The following is an 18,446-nucleotide window of genomic DNA, read 5'->3' as shown; positions in this document are numbered from 1 at the left end:
GTCTGGATTACAGTGTGTGAATACATCCCTGTGACATGACTGGTTTTTTCACTGATTGTCATGCCGTAAGTAAAAAATACACTCATGTTCTTTTCTAAAATTAGAGATTCTTTAGCATAATGTGATCCTAAGACTAAGGATCAGAGCAGTAGGTGAATTAATAGAACAGCAAAGGTTCTCCTTCCCATTTGGGTAGAATATTGTATATAGTCTTTATTTCCGTCATCCTCTTGTAGCACTGCGTGTGATAAGGATTCTTTGTAACTTGAATGAACTCCAGGAGACTAAATGTCTTGATAACCTGTAGAGATATTATGTCTTCTGAAACATTTGCTTAACACAAATGTAACATAGCTGTATAAATTTCAAACCAAGTGTAATATATGCTTCCTTTTGCCTTGCATATCTGCTTATCTAAACTTCTGGATTTTGATTAGTGAGTTATGAAAATAATTGTCCATTGTCATCAACTGAAAATGTTAATCATGTCAAAGTCAGTGATAAAATGTGTACAGCTGCAATAGAAAAGGAAATGGGCACCTCACTGCATATCCTGTGACATACAGAATTTGAAGTCATTCTTTTATTGACCAGTGATACCAGAAGTAACCTCCCAAAGACTGGAGAGAGGCCAGCCATATCACACAGAGATGTTATGCCAAAAGGCTAACTGTACTTTGTTTTCTTTCTGGCTTTTGAGAACACTGTAGAAGTGAGAACGCTTTGAACACTTTTTTGAGAATCCTGTTTGGTTTCTTTTGGTTTCTTTTTTTTTTTTTTTTTTTCCCCAGAAAAAAAAGCAATTAAGGCAGTTGTTAATTACTTGCTTTTAAATTCCCTGTGAGAATTCTGTTACCATTCCCTTTGGCATTCACCATGTCTTGCTTAGAACTCATCAATTACTGTGAAGACTGCTACTGCATCTCCATTTCTTAGTACTTTCCAGCAGCTCCACATACATTTAACACAAGTTGAAATAAATGTATTAAAATTACAACACATGCTGCAGCTGATGGAAATCTAAGGGAAATCTTAGGCTCGTTGTCAGCCTTTCACAAATGTGAAAATTGTAGGTTAAGTAAGAAAAATTGGTAACTTCTCAGTTGGTGTGAGTGTTGTTATACTGGAATCAGACAGCCTTCAGCAAATTGAAGTACTTCTTTTCTTAGGAAGGGAGGTCTTGGCTAAAATTATTTTTCTTTTCTGTAGCCTACACTTTTGCCTATTGTTAATTCATTCCAGAATGGTCAATTAAGTGGGGTAGTAGTGGCTTTGGGTAAATGTCTTAGTAGCATAAATAATCCTAGCCTCTTTCCCCAAGCACCTAACCCATCCCATTCATTGTTTTTTTAAGTCATTCTGCTCATCTGTCACTCTGAATGTGGCATAACCTCTTAACTCACCGAAACACATATGATTTATTGATTTGCAGCTGGCATTTAGGCATTTTGATCAGCAAGGTTCTCTGAAGGAAATCCAGTCCTTGTGACAATGTTTTAGTCGCATGAGTGCTATTCAATGGTGGTAGTTCCATGACAGCATGCTGTAAAAGTAAAAATATAACTGATACTCAGCAGAGCATTTTTTTCCAGTAACTATTCCAATTGCTTCATTCAAGGTCACCTTTAGAAAATAGCATTTACTGACTCTCTCTTCTTCTTCTCCCAACTCCTAACAATGTTATTGTAATTCACTTTGTTCTTATATAAATGGGGATAAATGTGTGCACATTATACTTGTATAAATTCAAAACACTACCCAACAACTTGCAGGAGATATGATTGTGAAGTTCTCTACCAGAAAGCAGTGCTGCCACATGTTCTTCCAATTGCTGTCTTCCCAGTGCAGTAGGTCTCTTTTGTCTAATTCATGGGTGACCTTTGAACAAACAGCCTGAACAGATATTTGTGTTAACATACTTCTGCAGTGCGACTCAGATCTCACAGAACTACTGCTTTATTCCTCTTACTTGAAGAGACAAATAAACCTGTCAGCTGTGTTTGACTTTCTCTTTGATGTTGATGTTCGCTCGTTTAATTTCTCTGACTTTTTTCCTCTTTTCGTCATTGCATTTTACAAGCATCTGCATTTAATTTATGTGTCCATGTTATCCTTGTGGTTCAGATTCCCATCGTCGCTATTTCATGAATTTTGCATATTCCATGTTTGTAACATGCCTAGAGAAGCCCTTCCTGTTATCTTTGCCATCCCTGGCCAGACTCAATTCTGTTTGGGTCTTAGCTTTCCAGACCTGATCCCTAGCTTTGTGGACAATGTCCCTGTATTCTTCCCAGGCTGCCTGTCCTCGCTTCCACTTTCTATAAGCTTCTTTTATCCTTCTAAGTTTCCTCAGCAACTCCTTATCCATCCATGGAAGCCTCCTGGCCTTCTTGCTCCATCTCCTTCTTGTTGTGACACAACACTCCCGAGCTTTGAGCGGGTGATCCTTGAATATCAACCAGCATTCCTTCCCTGCCTTCTAGAGCTTTATCTCATAGAATATAAATTGGACATCTTAAAATCAGGAGATCTGATACATTCATACAACTTTCATTTTAAACTCCAAAAGCCTTCAATGAATGTTTAGATAATGCAGAAATCCAAGGGACATGAAGGAAACTGAAGGATGAGAAGAAAACTAGCAGTGAACCAAAATGTTATAAAGAATAACTTGTAGGTCTGTCAAGCAGACATTGACAGGAGAAAGAACAATGGAAAAATAAAGAAATTAAGCAGGGTGAAGGAGGCAACAGCACCTGATACTGATTATGGAAAACATTTAGGAAATAAACAGGATCATTTTTAAAAATATGCTCATGCATTTGTTTGCTAGAGGTGATGGTGTCGATGCATATGACAAGTCTCTGTAGGGTGTTTGTCTTTTACGTGGCATTTTGGTTACTACATTATAATGACAGAAAGTCAGCAGACAAATCATAAAATGGATGGTAAAGCGATTACAAGACAGGATTCAAAATTGGAAAACATCACTGAGGAGGTTTTACAGACAGCATACAAGTTCATTTACATGATATTATCCACCTGCTAGGTGCTTAAATACATGGGGTGGGGACTGATGCATCCTTATTGCTTTTTATTACACTCAATTTTGTTTTACTCTTGTAGCTACATTTACCTGTCAAAGCTTCTTTTCAATTTCAGTGATGGGTTTAAATTAACACCCAGCACCATAACAGCAAGGTAAATAGAGATGTTTAAATTCCCCCTGCAAAACCAGAGGAGTCCAAGGCCTTCTTTTCTGTAACAAAGCTTTCATTAGCACCTGACAATGAGACTCTGCAATGGCTCCAGCTCTCAGTGGAATAGCTGTTGCTGGCGTGGGAGAGCAGGAGACTGCCAAAAGCCTCTGTGTGGCTTGGCACCCGCAAAGTGGCTGTCAAGTTTGCTTATGCCCCTAATCTGACAGTCACTAAAAATAATTCAGGTGGCTGCTTTCTACTGATGAAGAAATCATGTTCCTCTGGATACTTACATTAGAAAGGAAGGGAACAATTAGTGAATTCTGCTTTATTTACTTCCATGTTTATAGTTGAGAGTATATAGGAAAGTTTTCACATTTGTTCCAGTTTCTGGAAAAATATGGAAGCATCACAGGCAAAGGAAGACTGCACAGTGTGGAACCTGAAAATACTGAACATATTTTGGTCGTGAAATGGCATTTATGTCATGACTTTAAAATGACTTAAGTTTAAGCACACAATCGTTTCTGTCTTGATAGTAACTAATGCACTTTTTGTTACAGCCAGCAATCAGCTGAAGACCTTGCAAGAGTACCTGCTAATTCTACCAGCAATATCTTGAATAGGCTATTGCTCAGTTATGATCCCAGGATAAGGCCTAATTTCAAAGGTTAGTCAGATATTTTAGCCTTTGTTTTAATTTTTGGAATTTAACTTTTGCTCTTTTCACACATAGAAAATTTACACAGTGAGAATATTCACAACCTGAGTTTCGGTTTGTTTGGTAGATTTTGTTTGGTTGTTTTTTTTTCTTTTTAATGGAAATTCCCCTAGGTAGTGTGAAACTGCAGAAGATATTTACCCTTATGAGCTGAAGGGTAATATATTAGGATTTCATGATCATAATAGCATGTGATTCTTTATTATTGCTAATATTATTACTATTATTTTATAAAAGACGTTTTAAAATTAAAATTAGGTTCCATAGAATGAGTTTTTTCAATGTCGTTTTATCCCTACATTTTAGTTAGACTTTAGTAGTATCTCAAATTTTCAGTATTTTAAAACTGTAAAAATATGATCAAAATTCACTATAGGCATTCTTTAACACACCTTTATAAAAATGGGGATCAGCTATTTGGAAACTATATGGTTACTAAATCCTTTAAAGATATATTATAATACAGGTTACACAATTTGGGATTTCAAGTAGGTAATGAATTTAAACACATTCTTTGCCTTTAAAACATCTCTGTGGTAATCAGATCTTGTAGGAATCTTTTGTGTAGGGAAATTTAATTTCCTTGCATATGCAGAAAAGTTTGGAATACATCTTCCCTGCAAAACCTCTAATAACTCCCACAGCTGGAAAGAGATATAGGCCATTTTATTACATTACAGACACTGCAGTTTACGTAAATCAGTCCTTTCAGTTTAGAACTTCCATTGAATTGTGTGTGCATTAAGAGATATTTTAACACGCATATCAATAGCATGCGACATTTGGTAATCCATAATTTTTACTGGGCTTCTGAAGAGACCATTTTCAGATGTTCTATTTAACTAACTTTTCTAAATGTATTAGACTCACTTCCCAGCAAGTGTCTTCTTTCTTATTCTCTGTAGAATCATTTGTGTTTTCAGCACAGAGCCTTGTCACAAAGAATAAACATCCAGCCTTTACTCTTACCTGTTCTTCAGCATGATCAGTTTGTAATCGCAAAGCATGCTGCAGATTTCCTTATATTTTTGATAACCCCGCTGGCAGTCTGTGAGAATCAAGACAGAAGGAAAAGGAAGGACATTCAACGTTAACTCCAGGGAAGTGGAAGGAAAAGAACATTTTCTGACAAGTGGTTTGCTCATGTTAAAATGCTCCTCACACATGACTGATTTTCTTGGTGGGCACTTCCTACTCAAATCTGGAAGAGATAATAATGCACTCTTAGCTACCAGTGATGTGGTGGGTGCTCTGTTACATGCATCAGGCAATAAAGTATTATGTTTATTGCATAATCAAAAGCATCACACTTAACTAGTCTGATTTAAAAGAAAAAAAACCTCACCTGGTTTAACTGAAAAAAGTGAAATTCTATCTTAGTGATCTTCTGGCGAACCAAGAGAATGAGTTTAAATTTATGTATTAAATGTACACCAAAATATTTTATGCAGGCAAGCAAACTATTAGATGAGGCACATATTACTTTGTATTGTATTCGCTTACCCTGTCAAAATATTCTTCATGTATTCTTGTATCTCTTTTGTTGCTGAAATTAGGGAGAAACCCACTGAATTAAGTATTTGTAACGGTGTAAATGAGATCAGATACATGCATCTAGTGCCCATATTGACACTCAATATATAGGTGCTAAATAAAACTAGTGGGCCATAATTAGTTCTCACAACCATCAGGCTTCTCCTTGCTTCATGATAACTCTCTGTTAACACCAGATTAAATGACTGCCAGCCAGTTCCCCCAGGGTGATGGAGGGCAGATGTAGCAGCTGTCACACCATCCCTCTTCAACTACAGGAATCCTGGCTGTGGAAAAGAGGAAAATATCCAGGCCATTTTAGTATCTTCACAGCTGCTGGCTTCTAGAATTTTTTCTTGGCAAATTGGTAACCATTGTAAAATGGAGCAGCTTTCCAGCTCTCTTGCACCAAGGCTAGATAGCTGTGAAGGCTGAACGAAACAATTTTTCTTTCTCTGTATTCATACTTCACAGTTATGCACTTCACTTGCACAAAGAAGTAACCTCTTACCATATAGGTGAATGTCTCATTGTAAATTATAAACAGGTAATTTGGGATGATAGATCTTGACAGTTATAAGTATCTGCTGCTAGAAATGGGAATTGCCTCTATCCATTACCATGTGTGCAAAAATAATAGTGGATTGTGCGTTCTGCAGTAACAGAAAATCATGGAATTCAAAAATTACTCAGATTTATGATCTGTGATACGCTTTAAGCTTAGCACTCTGGACTAAGGATTTTTTTTTCTGTTTTCTTATCACTAGGTTGAAAAGAGTTTCTGTGATTTCTATTGGCTTTCGATGGAAACAGATTAAACCACAGCTTTTGAAAACTATGTATATACTAACTTGAAAAGATAAAGTTGTATGACCCTATAAAAAAACCCATTTCACATTGTGATATCAGTATAAAGGAGCTTTAAATGAAAGATAACGTACCTTTACTGGACTGTGCAGTTCACCAGAAATCTTCAATTTTTTCTTTCTTTATTTTTTTTAAGGAATTCCAGTCGATGTTGCAGTCAACATCTTCATTAACAGCTTTGGGTCAATTCAAGAGACAACTATGGTAAGACTGAAATTAAATTATTATAGCACACATGGAGATTTTCTCATTAAATTAAATTTCAGACTGAGGATTATGAATTGTAAAGCAGAAATGGTTATGATTGTAGACCCTGAGAACTGAGTTAATGGGGTTAGTGACTGCCTGTGCTTTATGCCATAAACCTATTAATCTATTTCACTCTATATTCGTCCACAGATTGTTACAGCTTTTAGGATCTGATGTACATGAAAGGACATGAAGGGTTTCTAAGGTGCAAGAAATGCACTTATTTCCATAAGTTATTAAGTTCAGGGAAGAACACATTTGATAGTATGAATTAGGTAATCTTCCAGACAGTTAATATATAGGTTGCTTGGTGTATTACTAAAGAAAATAATGAGACTGTGTATGAGAGAAAAAGAACGTACATGCATAAGGCTGAAGCATACAGGTTCTCTGTTTTATGTAGTTCTGAGCATAGAAGTAAATCATGGAGGAATAGAAGGACGAGGAGTACGGGAGTAGACCGTCAATGACCATACTCTTACTTCCATTTATTTACTGTGTGAGAGAGAGAAACTAGGAGTGAAAATTCTAAAAATGTGTTCCAGTTCAGCCAGAAAATTTCAGCATGTCAATAGCAGCTCCAAATAATCCTCAGTATAGTTTTGATTGGTTTTGTTTCTTTAGGAAATAAAATCTGTTTCAAAATAAGAAGTCATTTCAGCGAAACACTTCCCAATGTTTTGGGACTTGAGGATCTTTTTTGCAATGGTATTTCCAATAAACACCATAAAAAATACTGCCAAAAAAGTTGCATTTGATTGTTGAAGATGTTCTGACCTGATCAGGGCTTTTGTTTCATGCAAAAAAGAAGGGAGTACACCATGTCTTGCCAGCATATGGGAAGCCACAGCCAAGGCATGCACTCAAAGTGGGAGTTCTGAGGTGCTCCCTCAGCATCCCATTTAGAAATAACTTTGGTGATCTGCTGCAACCAAAGCATTGAGGTAGTTCTTAAAAACAAGCTGCTTTTTAAAATGCTGTGAGTAAGGCATCATTCGTGCTCATAATGGCACAGATGAAATAAACCATAATACAGTTAAGAAATAATAAAACACTGTTGCTGGTGGAAGTAAATACCCACTTAAAATTCAGAACCAGCTTATGATACCCTATGACATTTCAGTAGGATTGGGGAGCTGCTCAGTGTTAAACATACATGATTTTTGAAACAGCTTTTGAACTGCTTGGCCAGAAATTTCTGTTTCTTCAGCTAGGAATAAATAAAGATTTAGATGTGATTGCAAATGATAGTAAGTCAACTAATGGCATTAGTGAGAAGTGATATTAAAACAAAGAACGTAAGTATGCTGAAGATGCACTGAGATTTATTTCTGAAAACTAAAAGGGGACGGAAGTTTAAAGAGGGGCAGGGAGGAAGAGCAGGAAAGTAGGAGTGAGATAAGTGTCTAAGATGGCAGGTATATTAGGCCAGATGGCCCTTTCAAGTTTCTGAAATTTATTGTGTGCTTTAAAAAGTGACTTTTACAGAGGCTTTTTTACAATTCACCCAGATCCAAATAGTAACAAAACATGAATGTAAGAGGTGTGCTTCCCTGCCTCAAAATTAGGTATACTCTCTACAGTAATGCATGCATGCCTGTCTGTGAATTCCTGATATGGTCACTCACAAGTTTACTAGGATGTTCTGTAAGAGAAGTCATGCTCTCCTCTTCAGATAGCATCCTTACTTTAATTTATGCTTTTATTTAGATTTCTACATCCAACTGATCACCATGATAGCTAGGTATGTTCATGTGAAGTTTGGATTACTTCTTGGCTGCCTCAGTGTATCACAGGAAGCACTGACAAAAGAAACAGTCTATCTGTTCTTCATTATATCACTTGGGAAACTCTCCCTGCTTCAGTGGGCTTTGGGTCCTGCGGACATTCAGGAACCACTGCTGCCTTGGGGATAGGCTGGTACTTACTGCCAGATTGTATGTCTAATGTCTGGCTAATGCACCAGACAGTAGAATCAAGTCCATTAGACTATAAAAATCTTGCACCTCCAGAATCACAGGAAAAGTGTTTCCTGGAGTTGAGCATCAAGTCTGTGAAGGACCAGCAGGGCCTTTTGCACTCAAAAAGGAGAGACATTTGCAGGCAGTAACAGAACTACTGAAAAATGTTCCTCAGTGTTGGAGAAGAGAGGGACTGTCTCCAGTGCTGGTGTGAATTGTGAAGAACATTGATTTCTTGACAGTCTCTAAAGTGACCAGAAGCTACTAAACCAGTTGGAGTTCTATCATTACTGATACCAAAATCTGTGAAATCATGTATTTCCAAGTACTTCCATTGATGAAGCATCATGATGATTCTTAGCTCTGTAGCCACTTCTGGCTGTAATACCTGAATTCATACATTTTCAAAAAACTCTATGTGGGGATAAAGCATCCAGGTTGAGCCATGCTAAAGGGATGATTCCTTCTTTTGGTGATGGAGCAGTGGGGAAAAATATCCATCGGTTCCAGGTGATTGGAAGTGAGATGGTGGTAGAAGGCCCAACAAATGTGTAGAGTGCCAGTGAGAAAAAGCCACTCAGCATTCTGACCTCTTGTTGTTCAGAAGGATGTTAAAAGAGATGCAGAAGGAGATATCTACAACAAGATGTCCTTTACCCCACTCTTAAACCCTTCTCCAGGCTTGATGTCTGGAACTTCTAACTAGTCAGCAGGCTCCCACAGTGTCTCTTGCTTTGAATCATGGTGGCTGTTTCTGATGGTTCCTCCCATATTTCAGGAATCCCAAAAACTTATTTTCAGTTATTTTTTTGCTTATTGTGCTTCTGGCCCCATGCTGATTACATTCTTAGCTATGCAGTTGGCTCATCCTCAACAAAAAAGAGTAGAGATTACCTCCCGCTGAGGTAGGACCTACTTAGTTTTTAGGAGAGAAAGGAATTTCTTTATAGAAAAGCATTGACAGGTTTGAAATAATATTAGTTTGAAGCAAGATAGGACTTGTAGTGTGGATCCTATGCCCAGAAGCCTGTATTGCGTTAATCAAAACCTTGTGAGGAAACTGAAGGGCACATATTTGCTCTGTGTCTAGAAAAGGTAATGTTCATACTGTGTCATTGAATACTTGAGAGAACAGAGATGTTTTCACATACCTATCAAACAAGTTACCTGGAAAAACTATACAAAAATTAGTTAACTACAGAGAAAATAAGGATTTATACAGCTAAAATGAAGAGCTTACACCAGAGCTGCTACCTTCTAGTAAGTTCCCTTTATCTTGACTAACTTGTTTCCTTCTATCTCATTAGACTGCTTGTCTACGACCCTCTGATTCTGATTTTGCAAATGGTTTTTTAGACTGCAGATTTGTGGAATAGTATGGTGATTATGTCACATTTACAAACTGCTGTAGTCTGCATGACTAGTATAGGATTCCTGGGGATAAATCCTTTCTGGGATAAATATTCACAGAGCTACAGTATTTCAGCTGTATCGATGATCTGACCCTCTGTCTACAGAATCTATATCCAAGTTTGTACTTTCAGTGTAACCTTTTGTCACTGACTCAAATGGCAAAACACCACTTCCTCCTTCTCCTTTACTTTAAAACCTTGCAGAAGGGTCTTTTTAATATTTATGCATATAAAGGAAAATTTGATTTCCTTATTTTAATCTTAAAAATGCCATTTTCTACTTTATTAAAAGACAGTACTATTATGCTTCCTTTCTTTGAATGAGTGCAGTTCATGTAGAAAAAACCTTTCATGTGCTCCAGTTTGCAGAGAGAGATCTATTGGCTGTGTCGAGTTTCTGGCCCGAGGAGTTTTTCTGGCTACACATCCTCTGTTTAGTAGGTTGAATTTGAAACACTTCCTAGAATGCCTCATCTTTCAACCTCCCTGGAAATAACTTGCCTTCTGTTGGAGTTTAATGGGAAAACAGAGCCCTGTAGACTACTTCTCTGATTCTTTTTATCTGCCAGGTCCTCCTAGCTCTAATGCTGATGAAAATCTCCTTCATTCCCTCCCCTGGTTTCAGGCTTTTTGATTGCTATTTGACCCTCCTTTATTAAAAAATGTTGGTTATTCTGCAATATTCAAAGAATGTTTGTAAAATGTATAGGAAGAAGACTATATGCTTCATGCAGATCACTTTCTTCTGCCCCTGTTGAACCTAATTGGAGTGTACATACTGAATCTTAAAATTCATTGCCCAAATTTGAGAGAACTGGTTGCAGACACCTTTTAAACTAGACATATTCCAGATATTAGTCTATACTGCTGCCAGATGCTGTACTAGTTCATGTTCTTCCAAGAAGAAGGCCTTCTGCACATCTTTGGCTAGCCACTATTTTGTATCCTGACATCTCTTTGCTTCCTTCTACCTTTTCTGTGTTGTCTCAGGTATGTGGTTGCCTTCCTCTCCAAATACCCTCTGTCAGAAGCCTCTAGTCATTTAGGTAGGTCTGAACCTACCTATTTCACGTTAAGGGGATTTTTCTTCTATTGACTTAAATTGGAACAAGATCAAGTTCTTAAAATATTGCAACATCCCATTGTTTGGTATATTTTAAGCTCGTTTGTAATAGAGCATGGAAGAAAATAAAATAGCATCCACTTGATCTTACTTCCAATTCTTATTTTGCCAGTGCATTCTGCTTTTCAGTGATGTAAACATCTCCTTCTGAATGGGTAAGCTGAAGGCAGGTGTTGGACACCGCTTATCATTTGCCTATGGCTTTGAGAAGGCATCTTATTTTCTTAAAATAAGGGTAATGCACTTGTTTATAGGGATATTAATTTTGGTGTGATGAATAATGTAATGCTTGTGAGCATGCACAGTATACAGTATTTATCTCATATAGTTTAAAGTAATTGTTTTAGCTGAGACAAGAAGTACATTTGGAATGAGAACTTCAGCAAGAAGCAAGTAAAGTAAATTTTCAATGATATACATATAATTGAAAATACACTTTCTGAGATATTTACCTGAATTTCCTCCTGTTCTGAAGCTTTGCTATGAGAGGCTTCCAGTACAAAGTCACTTCATATTAACTACTGTTTGCTTCATCTTTACTTCGACAAGATAATACAGGTCTTTGTATAAATACGAGTTGTACTACATATATTTTTGCAAAACCAGACTGCTAACAAGTAACATATCTCTAAGAACCATGCATATTAATAAATATTGCTTCAGTTCTTTCTACTTGGTTTTGATGCTTTGCTTTTCCTTACAATGCAGTAAGAAAAATATTAAGCAGTATAGTGTAATAAAGTAACACATGGGCTGATCTGACTGGTGGACTGGACGTGGGAAAGTGGGCACTGTATTCTGAGAAACAGGGTAAATCAACAGGGTAATTTGTTCTGCATGAGGTCTTAGACAAGTGAACTCCTTCCTGTTGAAGTTAGCATGCCTGTCTCAACATGGCACTTGTGTTGGACTGTAAAGGTGTACATTGTAGGAAGTGCAACAGATGAGAACTCACATTGTATCAGCAGAAAAATGTGTAAGAGGTCTTTAACAGGTAAAATAAGCAACTTTATTAAATTATCTTGATATGTAGAATCCATTGACAAACAAAAAATATGTTGAGAACCTTCACCCACAGATTTCTAACGTTTTGCTGTAAATGTAAAGCAGTAGCAGTCTTTTCACTGCTGTAAAGGACACAGCCCTTTCTCTGGATGCTTTGTACCTAACAACAGTTAGGAAAAAACAGAACACACCATAGAAGACAACTAGGGAGACTGCAGATAGATAGAAGTTGTCTTACACATAGAATTTTGGTTTATTTGTAGGACTTTCCTTATTTTATTTCAACAATAAATACCTGCAACAATAAATACCTAACAATAATACCTCAGCAATACCTTTATTCCTTTTCTGTATGCAATCTGCCTTGTTTACACATACATTAAAAAGAGGCACTGGCTTAAATGTAAATGTAAAAAGAAAAAAGACTTAGAGGTAAGACTGAAAAATCATAGCTGACATACTGGGTCAGATTTTTCCTTTGGATGCACAGAGCTTTCACTAAGTATAGAATACATGCGGGTATCATTTTGCCCTGAGAAACATGCTACTTCAATTCCCAAAGGGAAAATCAGGTTCTCATTGAGCATGGCTCTGCTACTGTCCATCCTTGAGCAAGAGTCCTGCAGAATTCAGAAGGAAGTTTTCTCTGTGTGAAGCCTTGATTTTGTCTCTGTTTAAGTCCCATTCTTTTTCTGCTTTCATACATGCTGCCTCAGTACTTGTGTTGCAAGCTGATGTCATTTTACCTTGGTTACCAAAATAGTCCCCAGTCACTGTTACAAAGTCTGAAGCCATATTCTGGGTGTGTATTGTAAAACCTGTTATCTATCTACCTGGTCTATTTTCTGCTTTTATAGTGTGATATTTTGCCATCAGTGTGCCACTTAACCAAATGGAGAATAAGATGGAATTTACACTCACAGGATATCCTTATTATAGTGGTATCATGCCTGCTGCCTGCAACAATTTCATGTAGTCAAGCTGTGACCTCCCTCTGCCCTGCTGCATGTTTTTCTCTATGCCTAGGTAAAAGGGGACTACTATCGAAGGGATGCAAAAATGATTCAGAAGGACAATTTGGTACTTTTAAAAAAAGAAAATTATGATATTCAAAACATAAGTGAGACATAATCTGCCTATCTGTAGTAAAACCTATTAAATTTAGCACTTATTAATGTTGTTTGAATAGCGATTATTATCTTTGCGTAGAAAATATCAGGGCATAAATTGTTTTTCTCTTCAGAGTCCGATAGAATGGTTTTCTTCCTCCATGGGTTTTTGGCTAGACTTCAGCTAGTCTCATATTTATTTATTCTTCCCATCAGGATTATAGAGTCAACATCTTTCTAAGACAGAAGTGGAATGACCCCAGACTCAAACTTCCCAATGATTGGAGAGGTTCAGATACACTGACAGTGGACCCAACTATGTTTAAATGTCTCTGGAAGCCAGACTTATTCTTTGCAAATGAAAAGAATGCTAACTTCCATGATGTCACACAAGAAAATATCCTTCTTTTTATATTTCGGGATGGAGATGTCCTAGTCAGCATGAGGTATTTTATTGACCTATTTCTACTCCTCTTTTAAGTGAATTGATATCAGATATATATGCTGCGTTAGACTTAGTAATATAATACAGTTTATGACTATTGTTTCATTTTTGATGACAGTTTGTAAACAATACCACAATAAATTAAATGTGTGTAAAGAAATCAGATGAAGATGTTTTAAAGTATGTCATAGATAGCATAGCGGCTACTAGAAATTTGAAACGTATGTAGGCTATCCGAAGTAAAGCCTTCAGCAAAATAATATAATTTGCGCATCACTTGAACTTGAATTTCTACATCAGCCAAAGAAAGTGGTGGTTACTTAGTCATGATAGAGTGTGTGCAGCTTAGCCATGGCACTCCTTGCTGCAGGATGTGGTGCATGATTAAAGTGTACATGGATAGCAAAAAGCAACTGGAAGCAAAGCAGCTTATTGGACAGGAAAAAAATCTTTTGAGGCCCTTTAAATACGGAAGCATCACTTCTGGTTTAGGAAGTCCTTGAGGTGTAACTTCTGTGAGGCTGCTGGATATCTAGCACAATATTATTCCTGATTGCTGTAGTCTCATATTCTTCTTCAAGAGTCTGCCACTGGCCACTGCTGGAGACAGGACTCTCTTTTGTATGAACCTTTGGTTTGGTTATTCTTATGACCTATACGTATTTTGTCAAGTATTAGTAGGTCTCTGATTTGTGAACTACTATATGTTTAAAACTCTGTAAAATTTTATTCTCGGACTAATAGAGATAGCTCAGTTTTAAACTGTTACTTATCATAACTTTAATTTTTTCTGCTATTTTGGAAGCTGAAAATCAAATACCTGAATTTTGTTTTCTTACTGCTGTCTACTGTTTGCATGGCAGCTTACACTGTTTTTAAATTCAGTTTCTGTATTTTCAGATTGTCTATTACTCTGTCATGCCCTTTGGACTTGACCTTATTTCCTATGGATACACAGCGCTGCAAGATGCAATTGGAAAGCTGTAAGTAAATCAATCTATGCGTAAAACCAGTTGCCTTCTAAAAATGTGTGAGAATCAAACAAAGAATGATCAATGCTGTATTGTTCATGTCAACATTTTAAATGAATATAGTCTTGAAAATAATTTTCACTGGTTCCTACCAATGTAGATTTCCCTATCAAAAATGGTTTTTATGGTTATGGCACCATGCACTCTGTTTTTAGCTTTTGCTATCAAACATGATGACAACTGATGAGTTTTACAGAAACTTCTACAATAAAGTTAGTAAAATGGAAACACACATCATTTGGGAAAAAGAATCCGTGGATTCCCCAAGTAGTTTTAACTTCCACAACCTGTGCTGCTCTGTAGATTGTTTGGGATCAGTATATCCCCTTGCACTGAGAATGCATTGCATTGTTTGAAATTCTTTTGATATGGTGCTGAAGGAAAAGTATATGATGCCAATGCATTCGGAACATTTAGTATGAAACCTTTTGAAAGTGGTTTCAAGATGTGTTGTAGATGTAGTCAGGTATCTCTCCTTTACCAATCTGGTCTGTAGGTGATTTGATCTTACAAAGGGGCAGCCAGGTCTCGTCTGTGAAGGGCTTCATGCCACGCTGGAAGTTGCATCCAGAATGTTTCTGAAAACCATCTGTTTTCCTGCACCCAAGTAGAAGGGTGCCTACACAAGTACAGCCTTTTCCCAGCACTGATCCCTGATGATCCCACTTTCATGGCAATTCCGTTTTCCTGGGTAAGGACAAATGTGAAGCAGAGAGAAGGAAGGTGGCTTGCTCCAGCCCATTCCTGCTATAATACAAAAATTTTGTTGAGTTGTTAATCCACCAATTCTGATGGGGAAAAGGAGGTTAGGGAAGGCAAGACAAATGTGAAGAAAGAGGAAGTTTAATCAAAGCTGAGCAGGGCATCCCAGTAGGAACAAGGGTAATAATTATGATATCAGAGCTTTACAATTTAGTTTTTGATTGCCAGCATTTACCTTTAGAATTGTAGTATGTCCATAGCAGTTTAGCCCATCACTAATATGGTTAGTGATATCACTAATATCACTAATATCACTAATACATTAGCTGAAGTAAACTCTTACAGTAAACACAAATAAGTTTGGGGTTAAACTGGAATTAGTAATACTAATGGAAGAATTGATAAAAAAAATCTCAATAACTTTATTTAAACAACTTTTAATTGTTAATTTAACAATGACAGTTTAACAACTATCTCTCTCCATGCTGAATTGGTATATTCAAATTCAGGAGGAATTTCTTCCTTTGGAAACACAGTGTGCACTAAATTTTTTTCTACCTTTTAATTCAGTTGTCAAAAGTAAGAATTTTGTCAAAAAAAAGAACCCTTTAGTTCCAGCAGTGCTTTCACTGTTAGCCATTGGCAGTTTAATTTTACATATTTTCAAATCAATATTTTGTTTGTAGTTGCTAATTTTCAAAACAAAAAAGAGCACCAGCTTTTTTTTCCCTCTTTCCTACTGTTATGATCCCCAGTTCTACACATTCCATATAGGCAAAATTTTCACTGTCTAGTAATTGTTATCATAAAGGATCTTGGCAGAATTGTGATTTGATGTATGTTGTAAGGGGGTGAGGCTGATTTTATGAATGAAGCATTAAAACAACGGACTATACTTTTTTGTATTATTTTCCTTCTGGAAAATAATGGAGTGGAGCTTTGACTTTTTTTTAAAAAAAGTGGAGCTTTGACAAATTGTGATTTTTATTAAGTTTTTCTGAATCTTAGAGAAGCTTATGAACATTTCACCTTTTTTCATCACAGCTATTTTTCAAAGATTAAACCCCCCAACTGTCTAATGCCTCCAGGAAAAGATTGGTTCTTTAAACTTTTTGTCAGAGACTGAAATGCATTCCAACTCCATCTTCTTCATGTTTCCCCATATTTGTTTCCATTTAACACACTGTATCTCTGTTTGAATTAATTTAATCCTTAATAAACAGAAGGTAGCAGAAAAAAAGGCATGTAAAATCATTATTATTTTATCCCTATTTAATCAATATTGCTTTATGCTTGAATACTGTGAGCCTAACTTTCACTGCCTTTAACTTCATGGTTTTGTATATATCATGATTTCGACACTCAGGTGTATGATGAAGTTTGTCGATACTCAGGAGATGATGAAGCCACTGAATTGATTTCAGTGAGGCTACACATCTACTTAAATTCCTGGTCAAGTATTTCCTGAATGGCAGTGCTTTCATGAACCAGGGCCTTTAATCTCAACAACTAAGCAGAAAGGTTGTTTTACACACAAAAAAAGATTCATCACATTAATTGAGTTGTTAAATTCTTTTGAAGTTACTAGGACTTGTGAGTGCTGTTAAAGTTCAGTATATTTTTCATGCTTTGCTGAAGTAGAGTTTGAATGAATAGGGAGGCTTCAAAGCTGTGGAGAATAGAGCTTTGCTTTCTTTGTTTAAACAGTAAGCACTGTAACAAACACCTCTAAATCAGTGTAATATTGCAGATAACATAATATTCCACCCACCAAGTCCTAATTTAGGCCTACATAAAAAAAATTTTTGTATTTCATTTTTTGAATGGAATGAAACGTAAAAGAGTGAAAGAAATATTATGCTTTTATGCTAGATTTCCTTGCAGAGTTTACTCTGAGACAGTTCTTTAAATGACTATTATTATTATTTTGTTCTTGTAGTTGGTTACACAACTGATGACTTACGGTTTATCTGGCAGTCTGGAGATCCTGTACAGCTAGAGAAAATTGCTCTGCCTCAGTTTGATATTAAAAAGGAAGATATTGAATACGGTAACTGTACCAAGTACTATAAAGGCACAGGTAGGTAATAAAAATTATTTCCTTGGTAAAAAACTTAAAGCTTTCTTCAATTACTGTTTATAGTTAATGGTTAATATTCCAGTCCATGTCTTACATTTCATGTGATAAAATAGATTAACTAACAAGTAGTTCATATATTAGTAACTGTCATATGTGATTACTGCAAACTAATTAAAATATGGAAACATCTAGGTTGAAGATGAGATTAAATGTTTGTCTTGGTTTTGCTTACATATCTTGTGTTCTTACTGTCACCAAGGTGTTTCTATAGTCCCAATACCTATTTATGCTTGTGTCTAACTTTTCTGAAAGGATATTCACACTGAATTATGCCAGTTGCAGCAACGTAAGATAATTTTGGTTTTCTAGTTCAACTTTTATTACAGAAGTGGATAGTGATAAAGTATAACTGCAAATGCTTCACCCTGCAGGTTCTTCTCTTTAGTGTTGTGGAAAGTCTGTCATTATAGAAAGCTGCTTACAATCCTCAGCCCTGTATTAATTTAATCCTATGATTATTTTCTGAGTGTGAGCACAAATTTATCCAATGGTTTCTGCACTCTGGCTTTTAATGGCATTAAAATTATCTCTTTAATTTTGAAATAAAAAATATCTCAAAAAATATCTCTTTTTCTTTTCTACTTTGACTGATTCCTGCCTATAATTATATCCAAACTACTCACATATTGTGGCAACTGGAAGACTTTCTACGACAACAGAAATCAGCAGAGTATATTTTAGTCAGTGCTTTTGCATCATATGAACAAATCTTCCATTAAAACTCAACGAAGATGGCTGTGATGCCACGTCTTCTGAGGCTCGTGTCCAAGTTTCTCGTTGACTATTCAGCGAAGTTGAGGGTCTGTTACTTGCAATTTTTCCTAAGCTAGATACCAAGTCTGAAGAGATCTCAAGTAGCCTCAGCAGATCTCAGAGTTAAGGGATTTAACTTGAAAATGATAACGAAAATTGAAATGGGGCTTGTTTTTTAACTGCACAATGAGTGAG

The 18,446-nt window shown here is 36.4% G+C and overlaps 1 protein-coding gene across 1 annotated transcript in view; it reads left to right on the top strand.

Moving 5' to 3' along the window:
• The window catches only part of GLRB (glycine receptor beta), a gene marked incomplete at both ends in the record, with an annotated part of 44,626 nt that overhangs the window by 6,694 nt on the left and 19,486 nt on the right, over positions 1-18,446 (top strand). The window contains 5 exons of the mRNA XM_080623551.1: positions 3,764-3,870; positions 6,458-6,525; positions 13,397-13,626; positions 14,526-14,608; positions 17,298-17,438. Coding sequence (XP_080479677.1) covers positions 3,764-3,870; positions 6,458-6,525; positions 13,397-13,626; positions 14,526-14,608; positions 17,298-17,438 — 629 coding nt within the window. The remainder of the gene's footprint in view (positions 1-3,763; positions 3,871-6,457; positions 6,526-13,396; positions 13,627-14,525; positions 14,609-17,297; positions 17,439-18,446) is intronic.

This window comes from Psittacula echo, assembly GCF_963264785.1.
Source record: "Psittacula echo genome assembly, chromosome: 1".
In the NCBI taxonomy this organism is placed as follows: domain Eukaryota; kingdom Metazoa; phylum Chordata; class Aves; order Psittaciformes; family Psittacidae; genus Psittacula; species Psittacula echo.
This window is presented reverse-complemented; position numbering and strand designations above follow the sequence as displayed.